Source organism: Panulirus ornatus, chromosome 72, assembly GCF_036320965.1.
Source record: "Panulirus ornatus isolate Po-2019 chromosome 72, ASM3632096v1, whole genome shotgun sequence".
In the NCBI taxonomy this organism is placed as follows: domain Eukaryota; kingdom Metazoa; phylum Arthropoda; class Malacostraca; order Decapoda; family Palinuridae; genus Panulirus; species Panulirus ornatus.
This window is the reverse complement of record NC_092295.1, coordinates 11,409,710-11,433,484: the sequence shown is the minus strand read 5'-3', so window position 1 is coordinate 11,433,484 and position 23,775 is coordinate 11,409,710. Positions and strand designations below refer to the sequence as shown.

At 42.1% G+C, this 23,775-nt stretch overlaps 1 protein-coding gene across 1 annotated transcript in view; it reads right to left on the bottom strand.

The window, feature by feature from the left end:
* LOC139748091 (latrophilin-like protein LAT-2) overlaps positions 1-23,775 on the bottom strand; it is a 169,866-nt gene that overhangs the window by 102,815 nt on the left and 43,276 nt on the right. Inside the window, exon 2 of the mRNA XM_071660703.1 lies at positions 20,090-20,214. Within this exon, the coding sequence (XP_071516804.1) occupies positions 20,090-20,214 (125 nt within the window). The remainder of the gene's footprint in view (positions 1-20,089; positions 20,215-23,775) is intronic.

The window sequence follows — 23,775 nt, the reverse complement described above, 5'->3', positions numbered from 1 at the left end:
GTTCGCACCTCTCTCTCTTTAGTGGATAGTAGTTCGCACCTCTCTCTGTTTAGTGGATAGCAGTTCGCACCTCTCTCTCTTTAGTGGATAGTAGTTCGCACCACTCTCTCTCTTTAGTGGGTAGTAGTTCGCATCTTTCTCTCTCTCTCTCTCTCTCTCTCTCTCTCTCTCTCTCTCTCTCTCTCTCTCTCTCTCTCTCTCTCTCTCTCTCTCTCTCTCTCTCTCTCTCTCTCTCTCTCTCTAGTGGGCAGTAATTCGCACTTCTCTCTCTCTTTAGTGGGTTGTAGTTCGCACCTCTCTCTCTTTAGTGGATAGTAGTTCGCACCTCTCTCTCTTTAGTGGGTAGTACTTCGCATCTCTCTCTCTTTAGTGGGTAGTGTTCGCACCTCTCTCTCTTTAGTGGGTAGTGTTCGCACCTCTCGCTCTTTAGTGGATAGTAGTTCGCACCTCTCTCTCTTTAGTGGATAGTAGTTCGCACCTCTCTCTCTTTAGTGGATAGTAGTTCGCACCTCTCTCTCTTTAGTGGGTAGTACTTCGCATCTCTCTCTCTCTCTCTGTAGTGGGGAGTAATTTGCACTTCACTCTCTCTAGTAGGTAGTAGTTCGCACCTCTCTCTCTTTAGTGGGTAGTAGTTCGCACCTCTCTCTCTTTAGTGGGTAGTAGTTCGCACCTCTCTCTCTTTAGTGGGTAGTGTTCGCACCTCTCTTTAATGGGTAGTAGTTCGCACCTCTCTCTCTCTCTCTTTAGTGGGTAGTAGTTTCGCACCTCTCTCTCTCTTTAATGGGTAGTAGTTCGCACCTCTCTCTATTTAGTGGATAGTAGTTCGCACCTCTCTCTCTTTAGTGGGTAGTAGTTTGCATCTCTCTCTCTCTTTAGTAGGTAGTACTTCGCACCTCTCTCTCTTTAGTAGGTAGTAGTTTGCATCTCTCTCTCTTTAGTGGGTAGTAGTTCGGACCTCTCTCTCTTTAGTAGGTAGTAGTTCGCACCTCTCTCTCTTTAGTGGGTAGTAGTTCGCACCTCTCTCTCTTTAGTGGGTAGTAGTTCGGACCTCTCTCTCTTTAGTGGGCAGTAGTTCGCACCTCACTCTCTTTAGTGGGTAGTAGTTCGGACCTCTCTCTCTTTAGTGGGTAGTAGTTCGGACCTCTCTCTCTTTAGTGGGTAGTAGTTCGCACCTCTCTCTCTTTAGTGGGTAGTAGTTCGGACCTCTCTCTCTTTAGTGGGTAGTAATTCGCACCTCTCTCTCTTTAGTGGGTAGTAGTTTGCATCTCTCTTTCTCTTTAGTGGGTAGTACTTCGCACCTCTCTCTCTTTAGTAGGTAGTAGTTTACATCTCTCTCTCTTTAGTGGGTAGTAGTTCGGACCTCTCTCTCTTTAGTGGGTAGTAGATGGTAGGTAGCCACCGAACAGGGAGATATATTGCCAATACTACACGCATGGGTATCGAGAGGGTTATTGACGACTGCAAAATGAGCCAGCAATTCAGTGGGGGTCAAGTTGCACTACTCTGCCCCAGGTGGCTGTCTTTTGTGTCTGACTCGCTCGCACGGGAACCGCTGGCATTCTGTCCACAAACATACAATCTCTCCCTGTCACATATAACCCTTGACAACGCTTAACTGCATAACCCTACCTCGTAACTATAGATTTCAGAGGTGAGTGCTATGCTCTAGCCCTGCCTTTTGGCATAATGGTAAGAACAATATCCATGGAGATAAGGGAAGTAGTGATGGCATGTGCAAAAGACGCATGTGGCACGGGAAGGGTGGGACCTGGTCATATTAGAAAAGGTAGTGAGTGGTGGGATGAAGAGGAAAAGTTCTTATATAAAGAGAAAAGAGAGGCATTTGGACAATACTTACAAGAAAGGAATGGAAATTAAAGGGAGAAGTATAAAAGAAATTGGCAAGAGATCGAAAAAGGTACAAGGGTTGAAAAGGGGGTAAATCAGATTTAGGGTGAGCGAGTATAATTAAACTTTGGGAGAATAAAAAGATGTTTTGGATGTAGGTAAATATTGCGCGAAAGGCAAGAGAACAAATAGTGAATATATATATATATATATGCCTTCACCCTCTCAATCAATACCCTCCCATATAATTTACCAGGAATACTCAACAAACTTATACCTCTGTAATTTGAGCACTCACTCTTATCCCCTTTGCCTTTGTACAATGGCACTATGCACGCATTCCGCCAATCCTCAGGCACCTCACCATGAGTCATACATACATTAAATAACCTTACCAACCAGTCAACAATACAGTCACCCCCTTTCTTAATAAATTCCACTGCAATACCATCCAAACCTGCTGCCTTGCCGGCTTTCATCTTCCGCAAAGCTTTTACTACCTCTTCTCTGTTTACCAAATCATTTTCCCTAACCCTCTCACTTTGCACACCACCTCGACCAAAACACCCTATATCTGGGGAAGAGCAGTGCGGTTTCAGAAGTGGTAGAGGATGTGTGGATCAGGTGTTTGCTTTGAAGAATGTATGTGAGAAATACTTAGAAAAGCAAATGGATTTGTATGTAGCATTTATGGATCTGGAGAAGGCATATGATAGAGTTGATAGAGATGCTCTGTGGAAGGTATTAAGAATATATGGTGTGGGAGGCAAGTTGTTAGAAGCAGTGAAAAGTTTTTATCGAGGATGTAAGGCATGTGTACGTGTAGGAAGAGAGGAAAGTGATTGGTTCTCAGTGAATGTAGGTTTGCGGCAGGGGTGTGTGATGTCTCCATGGTTGTTTAATTTGTTTATGGATGGGGTTGTAAAGGAGGTAAATGCAAGAGTCCTGGAAAGAGGGGCAAGTATGAAGTCTGTTGGGGATGAGAGAGCTTGGGAAGTGAGTCAATTGTTGTTCGCTGATGATACAGCGCTGGTGGCTGATTCATGTGAGAAACTGCAGAAGCTGGTGACTGAGTTTGGTAAAGTGTGTGGAAGAAGAAAGTTGAGAGTAAATGTGAATAAGAGCAAGGTTATTAGGTACAGTAGGGGTGAGGGTCAAGTCAATTGGGAGGTGAGTTTGAATGGAGAAAAACTGGAGGAAGTGAAGTGCTTTAGATATCTGGGAGTGGATCTGTCAGCGGATGGAACCATGGAAGCGGAAGTGGATCATAGGGTGGGGGAGGGGGCGAAAATTTTGGGAGCCTTGAAAAATGTGTGGAAGTCGAGAACATTATCTCGGAAAGCAAAAATGGGTATGTTTGAGGGAATAGTGGTTCCAACAATGCTGTATGGTTGCGAGGCGTGGGCTATGGATAGAGATGTGCGCAGGAGGATGGATGTGCTGGAAATGAGATGTTTGAGGACAATGTGTGGTGTGAGGTGGTTTGATCGAGTAAGTAACGTAAGGGTAAGAGAGATGTGTGGAAATAAAAAGAGCGTGGTTGAGAGAGCAGAAGAGGGTGTTTTGAAATGGTTTGGGCACATGGAGAGAATGAGTGAGGAGAGATTGACCAAGAGGATATATGTGTCGGAGGTGGAGGGAACGAGGAGAAGAGGGAGACCAAATTGGAGGTGGAAAGATGGAGTGAAAAAGATTTTGTGTGATCGGGGCCTGAACATGCAGGAGGGTGAAAGGAGGGCAAGAAATAGAGTGAATTGGAGTCATGTGGTATATAGGGGTTGACGTGCTGTCAGTGGATTGAAGCAAGGCATGTGAAGCGTCTGGGGTAAACCATGGAAAGCTGTGTAGGTATGTATATTTGCGTGTGTGGACGTGTGTATGTACATGTGTATGGGGGGGGGGGGGTTGGGCCATTTCTTTCGTCTGTTTCCTTGCGCTACCTCGCAAACGCGGGAGACAGCGACAAAGTATAAAAAAAAAAAAAAAAAAAAAAAATATATATATATATATATATATATATATATATATATATATATATATATATATATATATATATATATATATATATATATATATATATATATATATATATATATATATATATATATATATATATATATATATATATATATATATATCCCTGGGGATAGGGGAGAAAGAATACTTCCCACGTATTCCCTGCGTGTCGTAGAAGGCGACTAAAAAGGTAGGGAGCGGGAGGCTGGAAATCCTCCCATCTCATTTTTTCTTTTTTCCAAAAGAAGGAACAGAGAAGGGGGCCAGGTGAGGATATTCCCTCAAAGGCCCAGTCCTCTGATCCTAACGCTACCTCGCTAATGCGGGAAATGGCGAATAGCATGAAAGATATATATATATATATATATATATATATATATATATATATATATATATATATGGAAAGAGGGGCAAGTATGAAGTCTGTTGGGGATGAGAGAGCTTGGGAAGTGAGTCAGTTGTTGTTCGCTGATGATACAGCGCTGGTGGCTGATTCATGTGAGAAACTGCAGAAGCTGGTGACTGAGTTTGGTAAAGCGTGTGAAAGAAGAAAGTTAAGAGTAAATGTGAATAAGAGCAAGGTTATTAGGTACAGTAGGGTTGAGGGTCAAGTCAATTGTGAGGTGAGTTTGAATGGAGAAAAACTGGAGGAAGTGAAGTGTTTTAGATATCTGGGAGTGGATCTGGCAGCGGATGGAACCATGGAAGCGGAAGTGAATCATAGGGTGGGGGAGGGGGCGAAAATTCTGGGAGCCTTGAAGAATGTGTGGAAGTCGAGAACATTATCTCGGAAAGCAAAAATGGGTATGTTGTATGGTTGCGAGGCGTGGGCTATGGATAGAGTTGTGCGCAGGAGGATGGATGTGCTGGAAATGAGATGTTTGAGGACAATGTGTGGTGTGAGGTGGTTTGATCGAGTAAGTAACGTAAGGGTAAGAGAGATGTGTGGAAATAAAAAGAGCGTGGTTGAGAGAGCAGAAGAGGGTGTTTTGAAATGGTTCGGGCACATGGAGAGAATGAGTGAGGAAAGATTGACCAAGAGAATATATGTGTCGGAGGTGGAGGGAACGAGGAGAAGAGGGAGACCAAATTGGAGGTGGAAAGATGGAGTGAAAAAGATTTTGTGTGATCGGGGCCTGAACATGCAGGAAGGTGAAAGGAGGGCAAGGAATAGAGTGAATTTGAGCGATGTGGTATACCGGGGTTGACGTGCTGTCAGTGGATTGAATCAAGGCATGTGAAGCGTCTGGGGTAAACTATGGAAAGCTATGTAGGTATGTATATTTGCGTGTGTGGACGTATGTATATACATGTGTTTGGGGGTGGGTTTTGCCATTTCTTTCGTCTGTTTCCTTGCGCGACCTTGCAAACGCGGGAGACAGCGACAAAGCATTGGAGCCCAGGCAAGAAGGTAGGTCTCTGGTACCCAAGAGGAGGCTTGGAGGAGGGCAGCCAAGACACTGGATAAGGAGGAGTCAGAGCGGCGTCGGGGCGGTGGTGAGGATGGGCTGCAACTCCAGCAAGGACATGGTCACACCCATCGACAACGGTAACCTCCAGAAGACCGATTTCGCGATACCAGTTTGCATCAGCCTTCACTCCTGCCTGCAGTAGCATGCTTTCCGACATGTTTCATGAGCTCCTCTTCGCCAACGGAACTACCTTGGCCCACCAGTGATGCTACTACGTTTGTGAATCAAGAACCATTGCAACACAAACCTCGCCAGGTGGTAGAGTGTCCCGCAGTGTATCGAGACAGACTTCCCCAGAACTTTTTTAAAGGGGAAGTAAGTGTTTATAGTTGTGTTACTGGAGTGGTAGTTTTCATACATGGTGCTTTGACAAGAAAATAGTGAAATTGGAAAAAATGTAGCTTAGACATTGAAGCTTATTGATTACAGTGGTCAAATTGATGAGATCTACTATTGACGTTTGTGTAAATAAATTATACATTTCCTTTTTCCATAGCCAGAGGTTGAACCATTATGTGACATCCATTTTTTTCATTTCATTTCATGCTAGAAGTTTCAGTTTTCTAAATTGTTTCTTACATTTTTCTTATGTATATATATGTATGTGTGTGTCTGTGTATATGTGCGTGTGTATGTGTGTGTGTGTATATATATATATATATATATATATATATATATATATATATATATATATATATATATATATATATATATATATATATATATATATATATATATATATATATATATATATATATATATATATATATATATATATATATATATATATAAATATATATATATATATATATATATATATATATATATATATATATATATATATATATATATATATATATATATTATCCCTGGGGATAGGGGTGAAAGAATACTTCCCACGCATTCCTCGCGTGTCGTAGAAAGCGACTAGAGGGGACGGGAGCGGGGGGCCAGATATCCTCCCCTCCTTGTATTTTTTTAACTTTCTAAAATGGGAAACAGAAGAAAGAGTCACGCGGGGAGTGCTCATCCTCCTCGAAGGCTCAGACTGGGGTCCCTAAATGTGTGTGGATGTAACCAAGATGTGAAAAAAGGAGAGATAGGTAGTATGTTTGAGGAAAGGAACCTGGATGTTTTGGCTTTGAGTGAAACGAAGCTCAAGGGTAAAGGGGAAGAGTGGTTTGGGAATGTCTTGGGAGTAAAGTCAGGGGTTAGTGAGAAGACAAGAGCAAGGGAAGGAGTAGCAATACTCCTGAAACAGGAGTTGTGGGAGTATGTGATAGAATGTAAGAAAGTAAATTCTCGATTAGTATGGGTAAAACTGAAAGTTGATGGATAGAGGTGGGTGATTATTGGTGCATATGCACCTGGGCATGAGAAGAAAGATCATGAAAGGCAAGTGTTTTGGGAGCAGCTGAATGAGTGTGTTAGTGGTTTTGATGCACGAGACCGGGTTATAGTGATGGGTGATTTGAATGCAAAGGTGAGTAATGTGGCAGTTGAGGGAATAATTGGTATACATGGGGTGTTCAGTGTTGTAAATGGAAATGGTGAAGAGCTTGTAGATGTATGTGCTGAAAAAGGACTGATGATTGGGAATACCTGGTTTAAAAAGCGAGATATACATAAGTATACTTATGTAAGTAGGAGAGATGGCCAGAGAGCGTTATTGGATTACGTGTTAATTGACAGGCGCGCGAAAGAGAGACTTTTTGATGTTAATGTGCTGAGAGGTGTAACTGGAGGGATGTCTGATCATTATCTTGTGGAGGCTAAGGTGAAGATTTGTATGGGTTTTCAGAAAAGAAGAGTGAATGTTGGGGTGAAGAGGGTGGTGAGAGTAAGTGAGCTTGGGAAGGAGACTTGTGAGGAAGTACCAGGAGAGACTGAGTACAGAATGGAAAAAGGTGAGAACAATGGGAGTAAGGGAAGTGGGGGAGGAATGGAATGTATTTAGGGAATCAGTGATGGATTGCGCAAAAGATGCTTGTGGCATGAGAAGAGTGGGAGGTGGGTTGATTAGAAAGGGTAGTGAGTGGTGGGATGAAGAAGTAAGGGTATTAGTGAAAGAGAAGAGAGAGGCATTTGGACGATTTTTGCAGGGAAAAAATGAAATTGAGTGGGAGATGTATAAAAGAAAGAGACAGGAGGTCAAGAGAAAGGTGCAAGAGGTGAAAAAGGGCAAATGAGAGTTGGGGTGAGAAAGTATCATTAAATTTTAGGGAGAATAAAAAGATGTTCTGGAAGGAGGTAAATAAAGTGCGTAAGACAAGGGAGCAAATGGGAACTTCAGTGAAGGGCGTAAATGGGGAGGTGATAACAAGTAGTGGTGATGTGAGAAGGAGATGGAGTGAGTATTTTGAAGGTTTGTTGAATGTGTTTGATGATAGAGTGGAACATATAGGGTGTTTTGGTCGAGGTGGTGTGCAAAGTGAGAGGGTTAGGGAAGATGATGTGGTAAACAGAGAAGAGGTTGTAAAAGCTTTGCGGAAGATGAAAGCCGGCAAGGCAGCAGGTTTGGATGGTATTGCAGTGGAATTTATTAAAAAAGGGGGTGACTGTATTGTTGACTGGTTGGTAAGGTTATTTAATGTATGTATGACTCATGGTGAGGTGCCTGAGGATTGGCGGAATGCGTGCATAGTGCCATTGTACAAAGGCAAAGGAGATAAGAGTGAGTGCTCAAATTACAGAGGTATAAGTTTGTTGAGTATTCCTGGTAAATTATATGGGAGGATATTGATTGAGAGGGTGAAGGCATGTACAGAGCATCAGATTGGGGAGGAGCAGTGTGGTTTCAGAAGTGGTAGAGGATGTGTGGATCAGGTGTTTGCTTTGAAGAATGTATGTGAGAAATACTTAGAAAAGCAAATGGATTTGTATGTAGCATTTATGGATCTGGAGAAGGCATATGATAGAGTTGATAGAGATGCTCTGTGGAAGGTATTAAGAATATATGGTGTGGGAGGCAAGTTGTTAGAAGCAGTGAAAAGTTTTTATCGAGGATGTAAGGCATGTGTACGTGTAGGAAGAGAGGAAAGTGATTGGTACTCAGTGAATGTAGGTTTGCGGCAGGGGTGTGTGATGTCTCCATGGTTGTTTAATTTGTTTATGGATGGGGTTGTTAGGGAGGTGAATGCAAGAATTTTGGAAAGAGGGGCAAGTATGAAGTCTGTTGGGCATGAGAGAGCTTGGGAAGTGAGTCAGTTGTTGTTCGCTGATGATACAGCGCTGGTGGCTGATTCATGTGAGAAACTGCAGAAGCTGGTGACTGAGTTTGGTAAAGTGTGTGAAAGAAGAAAGTTAAGAGTAAATGTGAATAAGAGCAAGGTTATTAGGTACAGTAGGGTTGAGGGTCAAATTACTTGGGAGGTGAGTTTGAATGGAGAAAAACTGGAGAAAGTGAAGTGTTTTAGATATCTGGGAGTGGATCTGGCAGCGGATGGAACCATGGAAGCAGAAGTGGATCATAGGGTGGGGGAGGGGGCGAAAATTCTGGGAGCCTTAAAGAATGTGTGGAAGTCGAGAACATTATCTCGGAAAGCAAAAATGGGTATATCTGAAGGAATAGTGGTTCCACCAATGTTGTATGGTTGCGAGACGTGGGCTATGGATAGAGTTGTGCGCAGGAGGATGGATGTGCTGGAAATGAGATGTTTGAGGACAATATGTGGTGTGAGGTGGTTTGATCGAGTAAGTAACGTAAGGGTAAGAGAGATGTGTGGAAATAAAAAGAGCGTGGTTGAGAGAGCAAAAGAGGGTGTTTTCAAATGGTTTGGGCACATGGAGAGAATGAGTGAGGAAAGATTGACCAAGAGAATATATGTGTCGGAGGTGGAGGGAACGAGGAGAAGAGGGAAACCAAATTGGAGGTGGAAAGATGGAGTGAAAAAGATTTTGTGTGATCGTTGCCTGAACATGCAGGAAGGTGAAAGGAGGGCAAGGAATAGAGTGAATTGGATCGATGTGGTATACCGGGGTTGACGTGCTGTCAGTGGATTGAATCAAGGCATGTGAGGCGTCTGGGGTAAACCATGGAAAGCTGTGTAGGTATGTATATTTGCGTGTGTGGACGTATGTATATACATGTGTATGGGGGTGGGTTGGGCCATTTCTTTCGTCTGTTTCCTTGCGCTACCTCGCAAACGCGGGAGACAGCGACAAAGCAAAAAAAAAAAAAAAAAAAAATATATATATATATATATATATATATATATATATATATATATATATATATATATATATATATATATATATATATATATATATATATATATATATATATATATGGGAGCGCGGGGCTGGAAATCCTCCCCTCTAGTTTTTTTTTTAATTTTCCAAAAGAAGGAACAAAGAACGAGGCCAGGTGAGGATATTCCCTCAGAGGCCCAGTCCTCTGTTCATAACGCTACCTTGCTAACGCGGGAAATGGCGAATAGTTTGAAAGAAAAAAAAGAAAATACATATATATTTATATATATATATATATATATATATATATATATATATATATATATATATATATATATATATATATATATATATATATATTATCCCTGGGGATAGGGGAGAAAGAATACTTCCCACGTATTCCCTGCGTGTCGTAGAAGGCGACTAAAAGGGAAGGGAGCGGGGGGCTGGAAATCCTCCCCTCTCAATTTTTTTTTTTCTTTTTTTTTTTTTTCCAAAAGAAGGAACAGAGAAAGGGGCCTGGTGAGGATATTCCCTAAAAGGCCCAGTCCTCTGTTCTTAACGCTACCTCGCTAATGCGGGAAATGGCGAATAGTATGAAAGAAAAAAAAAAAAAAAAAATATATATATATATATATATATATATATATATATATATATATATATATATTCAATTTATCTATTTATTTTGCTTTGTCGCTGTCTCCCGCGTTTGCGAGGTAGCGCAAGGAAACAGACGATAGAAATGGCCCAGCCCACCCACATACACAATGTACAAACACACACGACCACACACGCAAATATACATACCTATACATCTCAATGTACACATATATATACACACACAGACACATACATATGTACCCATGCACACAATTAACACTGTCTGCCCTTATTCATTCCCATCGCCACCTCGCCGCCTCGCCACACATGGAATACCATCCCCCTCCCAGCTCATTTGTGCGAGGTAGGACTAGGAAAAGACAACAAAGGCCCCATTCGTTCACACTCAGTCTCCAGCTGTCACGCAATAATGACCGAAACCACAGCTCCTTTCCACATCCAGGCCCCACACAACTTTCCAAGGTTTACCCCAGACGCTTCACATGCCCTGATTCAATCCACTGACAGCACGTCAACCACGGTATACTACATCGATCCAATTCACTCTATTCCTTGCCTGCCTTTCACCCTCCTGCATGTTCAGGCCCCGATCACTCAAAATCTTTTTCACTCCATCTTTCCACCTCCCATTTGGTCTCTCACTTCTCCTCGTTCCCTCCACCTCCGACACATATATCCTCTTGGTCAATCTTTACTCACTCTTTATCTCCATGTGCCCAAACCATTTCAAAACACCCTCTTCTGCTCTCTCAACCACGCTCTTTTTATTTCCACACATCTCTCTTACCCTTACATGACTTACTCGATCAAACCACCTCACACCACACATTATCCTCAAACATCTCATTTCCAGCACATCCACCCTCCTGCGCACAGCTCTATCCATAACCCACGTCTCGCAACCATACAACATTGTTGGAACCACTATTCCTTCAAACATACCCATTTTTGCTTTCCGAGATAATGTTCTCGACTTCCACATATTCTTCAAGGCTACCAGGATTTTCGCCCCCTCCACCACCCTATGATTCACTTCCGCTTCCACGGTTCCATCCGCTGCCAGATCCACTCCCATATATCTAAAACACTTTACTTCCTCCAGTTTTTCTCCATTCAAACTTACCTCCCAATTGACTTGACCTTCAACACTACTGTACCTAATAACCTTGCTCTTATTCACATTTACTCTTAACTTTCTTCGTTCACACACTTTACCAAACTCAGTCACCAGCTTCTGCAGTTTCTCACATTAATCAGCCACGAGCGCTGTATCATCCGCGAACAAAAATTAACTCACTTCCCAAGCTCTCTCATCCACAATAGACTTCATACTTGCCCGTCTTTCCAAAACACTTGCATTCACCTCCCTAACAACCCCATCCATAAACAAATCAAACAACCATGGAGACATCACACTCCCCTGCCGCAAACCTATATTCGCTGAGAACCAATCACTTTCCTCTCATCCTCCACGTACACATGCCTTACATCCTCGATAAAAACTTTTCATTGCTTCTAACAACTTGCCTCCCACACCATATATTCTTAATACCTTCCACAGAGCATTTCTATCAACTCTATCATATACCTTCTCCAGATCCATAAATGCTACATACAAATCCATTTGCTTTTCTAAATATTTCTCACATACATTCTTCAAAGCAAACACCTGATCCACACATCCTCTACTACTTCTGAAACCACACTGTTCTTCCCCAATCTGATGCTCTGTACATGCCTTCACCCTCTCAATCAATACGCTCCCATATAATTTACTAGGAATACTCATCAGACTTATACCTCTTTAATTTGAGCACTCACTCTTATCCCCTTTGCCTTTGTACTATGGCACTATCCACGCATTCCGCCAATCCTCAGGCACCTCACCATGAGTCATACATACATTAAATTACCTTACTAACCAGTCAACAATACAGTCACCCCCTTTTTTAATAAATTCCACTGCAATACCATCCAACCTGCTGTCTTGCCGCCTTTCATCTTCCGCAAAGTTTTTACTACCTCTTCTCTGTTTAACAAATTATTTTCCCTAACCCTCTCACTTTGCACACCACCTCGACCAAAACACCCTACATCTGCCACTCTATCATCAAACACATTCAAAAAACCTTTAAAATACTCACTCCATCTCCTTCTCATATCACCACCACTTGTTATCACCTCCCCATTTGCGCCCTTCACTGAAGTTCCTATTTGATCCATTGTCTTACGCACTTTATTTACCTCCTTCCAGAACATCTTTTTATTCTCCCCAAAATTTAATGATACTCTCTCACCCCAAATCTCATTTACCCTCTTTTTCACCTCTTGCACCTTTCTCTTGACCTCCTGTCTCTTTCTGTTATACATCTACCACTCAATTTCATTTTTTCCCTGCAAAAATCGTCCAAATGTCTCTCTCTTCTCTTTAACTAATAATCTTAGTTCTTCATCCCACCACTCACTACCCTTTCTAATCAACACAACTCCCACCCTTCTCATGCATATATATATACATATATATATATGCATATATATATATATATATATATATGGAGAAGGCATATGATAGAGTTGATAGAGATGCTCTGTGGAAGGTATTAAGAATATATGGTGTGGGAGGCAAGTTGTTAGAAGCAGTGAAAAGTTTTATCGAGAATGTAAGGCATGTGTACGTGTAGGAAGAGAGGAAAGTGATTGGTTCTCAATGAATGTAGGTTTGCGGCAGGGGTGTGTGATGTCTCCATGGTTGTTTAATTTGTTTATGGATGGGGTTGTTAGGGAGGTGAATGCAAGAGTTTTGAAAAGAGGGGCAAGTATGAAGTCTGTTGTGGATGAGAGAGCTTGGGAAGTGAGTCAGTTGTTGTTCGCTGATGATACAGCGCTGGTGGCTGATTCATGTGAGAAACTGCAGAAGCTGGTGACTGAGTTTGGTAAAGTGTGTGAAAGAAGAAAGTTAAGGGTAAATGTGAATAAGAGCAAGGTAATTAGGTACAGTAGGGTTGAGGGTCAAGTCAATTGGGAGGTAAGTTTGAATGGAGAAAAACTGAAGGAAGTAAAGTGTTTTAGATATCTGGGAGTGGATCTGGCAGTGGATGGAACCATAGAAGCGGAAGTGGATCATAGGGTGGGGGAGGGGGCGAAAATCCTGGTAGCCTTAAAGAATGTGTGGAAGTCGAGAACATTATCTCGGAAAGCAAAAATGGGTATGTTTGAGGGAATAGTGGTTCCAACAATGTTGTATGGTTGCGAGGCGTGGGCTATGGATAGAGTTGTGCGCAGGAGGATGGATGTGCTGGAAATGAGATGTTTGAGGACAATGTGTGGTGTGAGGTGGTTTGATCGAGTAAGTAACGTAAGGGTAAGAGAGATGTGTGGAAATAAATAGAGCGTGGTTGAGAGAGCAGAAGAGGGTGTTTTGAAATGGTTTGGGCACATGGAGAGAATGAGTGAGGAAAGATTGACCAAGAGGATATTTGTGTCGGAGGTGGAGTGAACGAGGAGAAGTGGGAGACCAAATTGGAGGTGGAAAGATGGAGTGAAAAAGATTTTGTGTGATCGGGGCCTGAACATGCAGGAGGGTGAAAGAAGGGAAAGGAATAAAGTGAATTGGATCGATATGGTATACCGGGGTTGACGTGCTGTCAGTGGATTGAATCAGGGTATGTGAAGGGTCTGGGGTAAACCATGGAAAGCTGTGTAGGTATGTATATTTGCGTTTGTGTACGTGTATGTATATGCATGTGTATGGGGGTTGGTTGGGCCATTTTTTTCGTCTGTTTCCTTGCGCTACCTCGCAAACGCGGGAGACAGCGATAAAACAAAAAACGAAATATATATATATATATATATATATATATATATATATATATATATATATATATATATATATTTTTGCTTTGTCGCTGTCTCCCGCGTTTGCGAGGTAGCGCAAGGAAACAGATGAAAGAAATGGCCCAACCCACCCCATACACATGTATATACATACGTCCACACACGCAAATATACATACCTACACAGCTTTCCATGGTTTACCCCAGACGCTTCACATGCCTTGATTCAATCCACTGACAGCACGTCAACCCCGGTATACCACATTGCTCCAGTTCACTCTATTCCTTGCCCTCCTTTCACCCTCCTGCATGTTCAGGCCCCGATAATACAAAATCTTTTTCACTCCACCTTTCCACCCCCAATTTGGTCTCCCTCTTCTCCTCGTTCCCTCCACCTCCGACACATATATCCTCTTGGTCAATCTTTCCTCACTCATCCTCTCCATGTGCCCAAACCATTTCAAAACATCCTCTTCTGCTCTCTCAACCACGCTCTTTTTATTTCCACACATCTCTCTAACCCTTACGTTACTTACTCGATCAAACCACCTCACACGATTCATTGTCCTCAAACTTCTCATTTCCAGCACATCCATCCTCCTGCGCACAACTCTATCCATAGCCCACGCCTCCCAACCATACAACATTGTTGGAACCACTATTCCTTCAAACATACCCATTTTTGCTTTCCGAGATAATGTTCTCGACTTCCACACATTCTTCAAGGCTCCCAGAATTTTCGCCCCCTCCCCCACCCTATGATCCACTTCCGCTTCCATGGTTCCATCCGCTGCCAGATCCACTCCCAGATATCTAAAACACTTTACTTCCTCCAGTTTTCCTCCATTCAAACTCACCTCCCAATTGACTTGACCCTCAACCCTACTGTACCTAATAACCTTGCTCTTATTCACATTTACTCTTAACTTTCTTCTTTCACACACTTTACCAAACTCAGTCACCAGCTTCTGCAGTTTCTCACATAAATCAGCCACCAGCGCTGTATCATCACCGAACAGCAACTGACTCACTTCCCAAGCTCTCTCATCCCCAACAGACTTCATACTTGCCCCTCTTTCCAAAACTCTTACATTCACCTCCCTAACAACCCCATCCATAAACAAATTAAACAACCATGGAAACATCACACACCCCTGCCGCAAACCTACATTCACTGAGAACCAATCACTTTCCTCTCTTCCTACACGTACACATGCCTTACATCCTCGATAAAAACTTTTCACTGCTTCTAACAACTTGCCTCCCACACCATATATTCTTAATACCTTCCACAGAGCATCTCTATCAACTCTATCATATGCCTTCTCCAGATCCATAAATACTACATACAAATCCATTTGCTTTTCTAAGTATTTCTCACATACATTCTTCAAAGCAAACACCTGATCGACACATCCTCTACCACTTCTGAAACCACACTGCTCTTCCCCAATCTGATGCTCTGTACATGCCTTCACCCTCTCAATCAATACCCTCCCATATAATTTACCAGGAATACTCAACAAACTTATACCTCTGTAATTTGAGCACTCACTCTTATCCCCTTTGCCTTTGTACAATGGCACTATGCACGCATTCCGCCAATCCTCAAGCACCTCACAATAAGTCATACATACATTAAATAACCTTACCAACCAGTCAACAATACAGTCACCCCCTTTTTCAATAAATTCCACTGCAATACCATCCAAACCTGCTGCCTTGCCGGCTTTCATCTTCCGCAAAGGTTTTACTACCTCTTCTTTGTTTACCAAATCATTTTCCCTAACCCTCTCACTTTGCACACCACCTCGACCAAAACACCCTATATATGCCACTCCATCATCAAACACATTCAACAAACCTTCAAAATACTCACTCCATCTCCTTCTCACATCACCACTACTTGTTATCACCTTCCCAGTTGCGCCCTTCACCGAAGTTCCCATTTGCTCCCTTGTCTTACGCACTTTATTTACCTCCTTCCAGAACATATATATATATATATATATATATATATATATATATATATATATATATATATATATATATATATATATATCCCTGGGGATAGGGAAGAAAGAATACTTCCCACGCATTCCTCACGTGTCGTAGAAGGCGACTAAAGGGGACGGGAGCGGGGGCCAGAAAGCCTCCCCTACTTGTATTTTGACTTTCTAAAAGGGGAAACAGAAGGAGTCACGCGGGGAGTGTTCATCCTCATCGAAGGCTCAGATTAGGGTGTCTAAAAGTGTGTGGATAACCAAGATGAGAAAAAAGGAGAGATAGGTCGTATGTTTGAGGAAAGGAACCTGGATGTTTTGGCTCTGAGTGAAACGGAGAAGATTGGTTTGGAAATGTCTTGGGAGTAAAATCAGGGGTTAGTGAGAGGACAAGAGCAAGGGAAGGAGTAGCACTCCTGAAACAGGAGTTGTGGGAGTATGTGATAGAGTGTAAGAAAGTAAATTCTGGATTGATATGGGTAAAACTGAAAGTTGAAGGAGAAAGATGGGTGATTATTGGTGCATATGCACCTGGGCATGAGAAGAAAGATCATGAGAGGCAAGTGATTTGGGAGCAGCTGAATGAATGTGTTAGTAGTTTTGATGCACGGGACCGGGTTATAGTGATGGGTGATTTGAATGTAAAGGTGAGTAATGTGGCAGTTGAGGGAATAATTGGTATACATGGGGTGTTCAGTGTCGTAAATGGAAATGGTGAAGAGCTTGTAGATTTAAGTGCTGAAAAAGGACGGGTGATTGGGAATACCTGGTTTAAAAGGAGAGATATACATAAGTATACATATGTAAGTAGGAGAGATGGCCAGAGAGCGTTATTCGATTGCGTGTTAATTGATAGGCGCGCGATTGAGAAAATTTTGGATGTTAATATGCTTAAAGGTGCAACTGGAGGGATGTCTGATCATTATCTTGTGGAAGCGAAGGTGAACATTTGTAGAGGTTTTCAGAAAAGAAGAGAGAATGTTGGGGTGAAGAGAGTGGTGAGAATAAGTGAGCTTGGGAAGGAGACTTGTGTGAGGAAGTACCAGGAGAGACTGAATACAGAATGGAAAAAGGTGAGAACAAAGGAGGTAAGGGGAGTGAGGGAGGAATGGGATGTATTTAGGGAGGCAGTGATGGCTTGCGCAAAAGATGCTTGTGGCATGAGAAGCGTGGGAGGTGGGTAGATTAGAAAGAGTAGTGTGTGATGGGATGAAGAAGTAATATCATTAGTGAAAGAGCAGAGAGAGGCATTTGGACGATTTTTGCAGGGACATAATGCAAATGAGTGGGAGATATATAAAAGGAAAAGGCAGGAGGTGAAGATAAAGGTGCAAGAGGTGAAAAAGAGGGCAAATGAGAGTTGGGGTGAGAGAGTATCATTAAATTTTAGGGAGAATAAAAAGATGTTTTGGAAGGAGGTAAATAAAGTGCGTAAGACAAGGGAGCAAATGGGAACTTCAGTGAAGGGGGCTAATGGGCAGGTGATAACAAGTAGTGGTGATGTGAGGAGATGGAGTGAGTATTTTGAAGGTTTGTTGAATGTGTTTGATGATAGAGTGGCAGATATAGGGTGTTTTGGTCGAGGTGGTGTGCAAAGTGAGAGGGTTAGGGAAGATGATTTGGTAAACAGAGAAGAGGTAGTAAAAGCTTTGCGGAAGATGAAAGCCGGCAAGGCAGTAGGTTTGGATGGTATTGCAGTGGAATTTATTAAAAAAGGGGGGTGACTGTATTGTTGACTGGTTGGTAAGGTCATTTAATGCATGTATGATCCATGGTGAGGTTCCTGAGGATTGGCGGAATGCATGCATAGTGCCATTGTACAAAGGCAAAGGGGATAAAAGTGAGTGCTCAAATTACAGAGGTGTATGTTTGTTGAGAATTCCTGGGAAATTATATGGGAGGGCATTGATTGAGAGGATGATGGCATGTACACAGTATCAGTTTGGGAAAGAGCATTGTGGTTTCAGAAGTAGTAAAGGATGTGTGGATCAGGTGTTTTCTGTGAAGAAGGTATATGAGAAATATTTAGAAAAGCAAATGGATTTGTATGTAGTATTTATGGATCTGGAGAAGGCATTTGATAGAATTGATAGAGATGCTCAGTGGAAGGAATTAAGAATATATGGTGTGGGAGGCTTTTATCGAGGATGTAAGGCATATGTACGTGTAAGAAGAGAGGAGAGTGATTGGTTCTCAGTGAATGTAGGTTTGCTGCAGGGGTGTGCGATATCTTCATGGTTGTTTAATTTGTTTATGGATGGGGTTGTTAGGGAGTTGAATGCGAGAGTTTTGGAAAAAGGGGCATGTATGCATTCTGTTGTGGATGAGAGAGCTTGGGAAGTGAGTCAGTTGTTGTTCGCTGATGATACAGCGCTGGTGGCTGATTCATGTGAGAAACTGCAGAAGCTGGTGACTTTGGTTTGGTAAAGTTTGGTAAAGTGTGTACGCGTAGTAAGAGAGGAATGCGATTGGTTCCCAGCGAATGTCAGGTTTGCGGCAGGTGTGCGTGATGTCTCCATGGCTGTTTAATTTGTTTATGGATGGGGTTGTTAGGGAGGTGAATCAAGAGTTTTGGAGAGAGGGGCAAGTATGCAGTCTGTTGTGGATGAGAGAGTTTTTGAAATCAGTTGTTGTTCGCTGATGATACAGCGCTGGCGAAGTTTCTTGGAGCGTTGTAGAATGTGTGAAAGGCGAGAACAATATCTCGGAAAGCAAAAATGAGTATGTTTGAGGGAATAGCGGTTTCATCAATGTTATATGGTTGCGAGGCGTGGGCTATAGATAGGGTTGTGCGAAGGAGGGTGGATGTGTTGGAAATAAGATGTTTGAGGACAATATGTGGTGTGAGGCGGTTTTTCGAGTAAGTATTCAAAGGGCAAGAGAGATATAGAGATATGTGGTAATAAGAAAGTGTGGTTGAGAGAGCAGAGAGGGTGTATTGAAATGGTTTGGTCACATGGAGAGAGTGAGTGAGGAAAGATTGACAAAGAGGATATATGTGTCAAAGGTGGGAGACGAAGAGAAGTACGAGACCAAAGTGGAGGTGGAAGGATGGAGTGAAAAAGTTTTTGAGCGATCGGGGCCTGAACACGCAGGAGGGTGAAAGGCGTGCAAGGAATAGAGTGAATTGGAACGATGTGGTATACCAGGATCGACGTGCTGTCAGTGGATTGAATCAGGGCATGTGAAGCGTCTGGGGTAAACCATGGAAAGTTTTGTGGGACCTAGATGTCGAAAGGGAGCTGTGGTTTCGGTGCATTATACATGACAGCTAGAGACTGAGTGTGAACGAATATGGCCTTGTTGTCTTTTCCCATTTAACTGTTCATTTCTTTGTGTTACCAAATATCAATTTTCATAGGTTCCTTCAGCCAAAGGTTGTGCTACTTCCAGTGATTGAGGCATGTAGACTTTCTTTGGGGTAAGTTTATTTGAGGGTACTGCATTCCCCCCTAGTAATGTCTTTCTCATCTCTCTGTCTTTATTTACATCACTTCTGAAACTTTCCGCCAAGTAGTTGGCCCATACATTACTACCCACCATCCATCTCAATATATGACTCAACCACCAGCTGCTTACCAGCCACCCAGTAAGCTCTCTACAGGTCGCAAAGTGAAGATCAGCCACAACTGAGAAGCCACATGCTATCTATCTCTATCTACCAACCTACCTCTCCAATGACTGCCCAATATCAAACCGTCTATCTTCCTACCTCTTGGTACTTACCAAAGAACCATTTACCAAACAGCTAGTCACTAATGGCCTACTTGTTACGATCGTCCCACCATCCTCCAGACCTTCTCATTAACAAGCCGCCTGTAAGACTCTTCGCTGAACCCAAACAGTCTCCCCTGACCAACCAATCTATTACCCTTCATCTAATAACCCACCACTCATCACTTGACTCATCCACTTAGAAGAGAGAGAGGGGAATAGAGTTCAAAAACAGACAATCTAAATATAAGCCAACGAGCTGTTTATCGTCTGTCCCTCCAGTGTTGCTCCTTGTACCTCCTAACAGCCAACCCACCAGCCAACACCTCTCCCTCCCAGTGACACCATTTGTCTACCACTCTTCCTCCATCAAACCTCATCCACTTACCAGACGACCCCTTGGCTTAACACACAGTGCAACGACAGGAACTCTGTGAAGGAGACCGCCACCATTTCGACGTCTCGAAGGGAATTCTGGAATCCCTCTGGCAGTTCTATCTGGTTACCAGGAATCTAAAAGATTGATTAAGAAGATTAGAATCAATCACTTGGAATAAATACTTGAATATCTTACAAATAAGAAAGTAAGTGATGCCTTTCATCGAAATGCTCGAGGCCGAGAAAAGAGAGAGAGAAATGGTTAGTTGCAATACAGTGTTGAAGGATATGACATAGCATCAAAGTCACTATGTATGTATAACGCGGGGCACATGCGATGGAGGACAACAGAGACTGAGGTTAAGGAAGAATCTTACAATACAAGGTTGCCTCCCTACCATCACTTACCACCAGAGTTTGCCATAATGGTTGGGCTATCATGTACTGCTCACCTCAGGGAAATTTATAGTTACGGAGAACGAGTCGTGTGACGCACTTGTTGTTAAATGTTCTGCGTAACGTAGAGATTTTGTGGTTGAAGACTGAATGCCAGCACACATGGGGGAGAGGCATAAAAAAAACAGACAGCTACCTGGGTCAAAGAAAGCGAGAGAAGTGAAGGGTGTGAAAAGCGGAAGGCAAAGTGTTGCGAAAAAAAACCCGGCGCAGATGATAAAGTTGTATATACGTACAGACGAATGGAGGGAAGAAAGCGACGATAGAAAGTGGACGTTATACAGGAGGAAAGAAATATCATAGTGATAGGGATATAGAGGATATAGATGTTTAGGAAAAGTTAGTGCGATGGTACTGGGATGGGCCGGGATGCTGATGAAGGTATAGAGATGACATAGGAAGCAGACCGGGTTGTGATGACTTAGGAGCAAAGGGCGCTCTGAGAAATGAGAGGAGATGGTGGCTATGGATATCTAGAAGTTATGAAGGATAGAAAGGAGGACATAGTGATAACAGGAGGAGTACCACAGAATATCAAAGATACATGCAAGAGACAGATCTGGGATACTTTTTTTTCTTTGAGAAGCATCAAAACCTTATATTACAGAAATTAACCATGACAAAAGGTAGATATTTTCATAATGTCACACAAATGGTAAGAAAGCAAAATCTATAATCTGTGTGACTTCTATTTATGTCGTTTATAAATCATACGATTATTTCAATTTGGCAAAAGATATTGAAAGAAATATATCCCCAATTAGTTTTCACGGAACCCAGTTCTTAAAACCCCTGGCCTTAAAGATATCAAAAGAAGGTGGTTACCATTAAGGTGGGCATTCGCTCTGGAGAGCAGTACACTTACAGATGTTATATATAAGCACGAAGAGAATGGTTACTCTCCATCCAACATTAGACATCTTAAACGTTACACCCACGCTAATGGGCGAGAGTTCACCACACGGTTTCTACTCCAATTAACTCAGTGATTCAGAGGAATTTAATTCAGTTATCTAGTCATCCTCTATAACTACCAATTATACATTTTATTTTCCACCTGGGATCCCCCTACCTCACATCTTCCACCCATCTAATGACAAGTTACCATCCGCTTGTCGTTTTCTCTTATAGTGACCAACACGGCTCAACAGATGATATGCCCCAGTCAAGACCATCTCGGGTGCTAGAAAAAAAAGGTATAAAGAAGGTAAAATTGATCAAGACTCTGTAAGTGTTTGTAGCCACGACCCTTAATGAGAGAAAGGTTATACGAAGATGGAAAGACGAAAGATGGAAGAGAGTTAAACAGCTTAGCAGTTCGAGAGATGAAGAAGGTGTTATCCTAACACCCAGCCATCACACGATAACTCCTCATCTGCCACCTATCTCTGAACTACCTATTTACCTATCCACCATCCCGCTACCTCCTATTAATCAACCGTGTCATATCAGCTTAATAAAAACCACCCCACTACCTCCCACTAACCTACGGGCTCACCTTTCTTTTTTCTAACACTTTTACCTATCTACCCATCATAACTTGCTTTCTTGCCGATCCTCTTACTAGCCAGTTACTGACTGATTACTGTCCACTTACTACCTATGTTCTCCCACATTCCTTACTATCCACTTACCATGTACTTACTACCTACATACCGCTCATCTCTCCTGTGTCACCGTCTAGACCTAAATTCGTTTTCATATACCTCCTGGTAATGTGAGCCTGATGAGATTTGACCGGTGTACAGCCCGTCGCTCATGGATGTGAGACGAAGGATATTCAATTACTTGTAATCGAATAATCACTTCCCTATTACTGGTGATCATAGCCAACCGGTTGGCATTCTCAGCTACCATGTCAAAGTTCATGGTTTCAATCCTTGCTATTGGAAGGTGTAATGTGATATATATATATATATATATATATATATATATATATATATATATATATATATATATATATATATATATATATATATATATATATATATATATATATATATATATATATATATATATATATATATATATATATATATATATATATATATATATATATATATATATATGCCTTCACCCTCTCAATCAATACCCTCCCATATAATTTACCAGGAATACTCAACAAACTTATACCTCTGTAATTTGAGCACTCACTCTTATCCCCTTTGCCTTTGTACAATGGCACTATGCACGCATTCCGCCAATCCTCAGGCACCTCACCATGAGTCATACATACATTAAATAACCTTACCAACCAGTCAAGAATACAGTCACCCCCTTTTTTAATAAATTCCACTGCAATACCATCCAAACCTGCTGCCTTGCCGGCTTTCATCTTCCGCAAAGCTTTCACTACCTCTTCTCTGTTTACCAAATCATTTTCCCTAACCCTCTCACTTTGCACACCACCTCGACCAAAACACCCTATATCTGACACTCTATCATCAAACACATTCAACAAACCTTCAAAATACTCACTCCATCTCCTTCTCACATCACCACTACTTGTTATCACCTCCCCATTTGCGCCCTTCACTGAAGTTCCCATTTGCTCCCTTGTCTTACGCACTTTATTTACCTCCTTCCAGAACATCTTTTTATTCTCCCTAAAATTTAATGATAATCTCTCACCCCAACTCTCATTTGCCCTTTATTTCACCTCTTGCACCTTTCTCTTGACCTCCTGTCTCTTTCTTTTATACATCTCACACTCAATTGCATTTTTTCCCTGCAAAAATCGTCCAAATGCCTATCTCTTCTCTTTCACTAATACTCTTCCTTCTTCATCCCACCACTCACTACCCTTTCTAATCAACCCACCTCCCACTCTTCAGATTCGGGAAGAGCAGTGTGGTTTCAGAAGTGGTACAGGATGTGTGGATCAGGTGTTTGCTTTGAGGAATGAATGTGAGAAATACTTAGAAAAGCAAATGGATTTGTATGTAGCATTTATGGATCTGGAGAAGGCATATGATAGAGTTGATAGAGATGCTCTGTGGAAGGTATTAAGAATATATGGTGTGGGAGGAAAGTTGTTAGAAGAAGTGAAAAGTTTTTATCGAGGATGTAAGGCATGTGTACGTGTAGGAAGAGAGGAAAGTGATTGGTTCTCAGTGAATGTAGGTTTGCGGCAGGGGTGTGTGATGTCTCCATGGTTGTTTAATTTGTTTATGGATGGGGTTGTTAGGGAAGTAAATGCAAGAGTTTTGGAAAGAGGGGCAAGTATAAAGTCTGTTGGGG